This window comes from Egretta garzetta, unplaced genomic scaffold (genome assembly GCF_000687185.1).
Source record: "Egretta garzetta isolate BGI_Z169 unplaced genomic scaffold, ASM68718v1 scaffold10, whole genome shotgun sequence".
Lineage (NCBI taxonomy): Eukaryota > Metazoa > Chordata > Aves > Pelecaniformes > Ardeidae > Egretta > Egretta garzetta.
Genome location: NW_009258268.1, coordinates 950,591 through 953,211, shown reverse-complemented (window position 1 = coordinate 953,211; position 2,621 = coordinate 950,591). Strand labels below are relative to the sequence as shown.

The following is a 2,621-nucleotide window of genomic DNA, read 5'->3' as shown; positions in this document are numbered from 1 at the left end:
GCCCGGCCGTGCCTCCCCGCCGCGGGAGGGGCGGTCCCCCGGGGTCTCCGGTGAGCCCGGTGCGGGTCAGCCCCGGAACCTCTTCCTCGGATACACCGCGCTCTTTTTTGGTCTTCGCGTGTCGTTTTTCCCGGAGGAGGGGTGTGAATTGCACGGTAGCCGCGTATCCGAAAAGGAAACGTGAAGGGATTTTACGCCGGGCACGAACGTCATTCCCAGCTACCGGTGTAGGCACGGATTTTGGCCCCTAACGCGCCTTATGGAAAGGGCCCGAGCAAGTACCTGTTTGGGGACGGGGTTGACAAGAGCGCTTCTCTCCCGAACAGACAGAGGGGCTGCAGGACTTGGTGGAATTGCCCTGCGAGGCTCCTATCCGGTGCTTTGAGCTAGTAATTCTTGGAGGTACCATCAAAATCAAAAGGGATAGAGGAACTTTTTATTAATTATTTCTTTTATTTATTCCCCCGGCGCCTCTGCTTTTCTTTTTCGGCCCTCAGGAACGCGTTGCAGTGCTTCGTGCAGGGCTGCTGCTGCTGCAGTGATGCTGGCAGGATGTCGGCTTTCTTAGCCTTCCATGCCAAAGGATAAGGGGACGTCAGGAGGAGGCGGGCAAGGCTGGGTTCCGCTTTTCCAACATGCGCTTTCCATTTTTAGCTTCATTCAGAGGCAGACAGCAGCTCCTTTCCTCTTCCTCTCCTTGTTTGTGACACTTTTCTGAGGCAGCTTTTCCACAGGCGACTTAAGTGGTCTCGCGGCCGTGACCCCACATTTTCTTCGGCATGGAATATGTTTTTTTCTCTCTGAGGCATTAAGGAAAGGGTCTGAAAAAGGTAAAGCGATTGTCAGCCTAGGGATTTTTTCCTCTTTGTTTTTATTCCCTCCTCATTATTACCGAGGCTGGCATTTTCAGGCGCTGCTTCAGTCAGGGCAGCTTCGTTTACACTGCTTTTTGGCTATTACTCAACTGTACCAACTATCCTGCATACGCTTTTAAAGTGTCACAGACTACTGTATTAGTCACGCTGTCTCAACGGAAACCACAACACTGAAGGACAATGAGGATTAAAGGCTGTTTTCTTATTTTCCAGGCTGCTACACACTGTAGGTCGGACGCTGTGAGTTTCAAGAATCTGGTGAAAGGGAGAGAGTGGACAATGAAAATGGACATGGAGGATGCTGACATGACTCTGTGGACAGAAGCCGATTTTGAAGAGAAGTGCACGTACATTGTAAACGATCACCCGTTGGATCCCAGTGCCGACGGAGGCACCCTAACTCAGGCAGAGGCTTCCTTGCCAAGGAACTTGACTTTCAAATACGCATCTAACTGCAAAGAGGTAAGCGGCAATGCTCTGGGGAAGGTTGGAGTCAGACAAGTCAAATCACAGCGCTTTGGAAAGTGTGTGCTCACCCTGGCTTCCATTCTTTTAACACGCACACCCACCCACACCCCATCAACAACAACAAATGCTGCCCGCTGGCTTTTAAGACGGGACCCTAGTAAGTCTTTTAAGGAACTGTGAGCCGGTCATCTGTCGTGTGGTATCTTCACTGGAAATCGCAGCCAGCCTATCCCTGAAACTGGTTCCGTACCAATTCGCAAACAGTTAAATTTTCACACAATTTGAACAGCATCTGAATAAGCATATTTAAACTGTGGGGTAGTTCTCTGTGCCAATTTCTAGACCGCTCTTTGCCAGGACCATTCATTGCCTCTGGCTCAGAGATTAAAGTGCCTCAGTTGTCCAATAAATAGCTTTAAAAAAAGTAGAGGGGAAAAAAAAAAAAAAAACAAATTCCTGGAAATGTGTTTAATTATTTCTTTTTGTTTTCACTTTGGTTATGAAATTGCTTTATTCTTTTTGTGAGCTTGCCGTATTCCTGACTTCCTAAACTTTTCAAAACTCCGGCATATCGGTTAGGGAAGTGATGGTAGAACTGTAGCAAGCTTGACAGAAGGGTGGCCGTAGCTTAAATTAACTTGTGTTTATCTGGGACAGTATCTTCACTGGTAGCTGGCCGTGCGAGTCTGTCCTATCCTTGTCCCTGGAGTGGGTACATTCTTTGTTGTTGTTTCAGAAGGGCTGGAAAGAAATGAGCCCGGATGAGCAATTTGGTTTTGTGTTTACTCCTTCATATAGAGTAGCTATTATAGCTAGGTGTGATGTTCGGCGGGGTAATAACCCGAGGGACAACCCTTCATTTCTCCTTGTGCTGAGACTTGTGGTATAGCAGCTATTACCTGTGCTTCTACTTTGGCTAAGCACACTGACCACAGAGCTGAAAAGAAGAGGTACACTCATCCGTGCCTATCAAATATTTCCTTCCAAAGTAGGTACTTGTTTAATCCTGCGTACAGGAATAGGGCCGGACCCCCAGCTGGAGGGTATTGGCACGGTGGAATTTAGCTTGGCAGTGCCTGCTACAGTGCCTGGTAGGTTTGGTAAGAGGTTAAAGCTAAATTCTCCTGTAAAATCACTCTTCTCTTCCCATCTGCCCTGCCCTGCCCTGCAGAACTTTGGCAGAGAAAGGTCGCACTCCAGAAAAAAAGTGCGAAACCTTGTTTTGTGTTACTGCATTGTTAGATAGGTCTTACTTTGGCAGGGGCGAGGTGGGAGGGG

At 48.4% G+C, this 2,621-nt stretch overlaps 1 protein-coding gene across 1 annotated transcript in view; it reads left to right on the top strand.

Annotated features, from left to right (window-relative positions):
• The first annotated feature begins 1,055 nt into the window (after positions 1-1,055).
• Positions 1,056-2,621, top strand: part of PRDM1 (PR/SET domain 1) — a 31,252-nt gene continuing 29,686 nt past the window's right edge. Inside the window, exon 1 of the mRNA XM_035888798.1 lies at positions 1,056-1,337. Coding sequence (XP_035744691.1) covers positions 1,056-1,337 — 282 coding nt within the window. The remainder of the gene's footprint in view (positions 1,338-2,621) is intronic.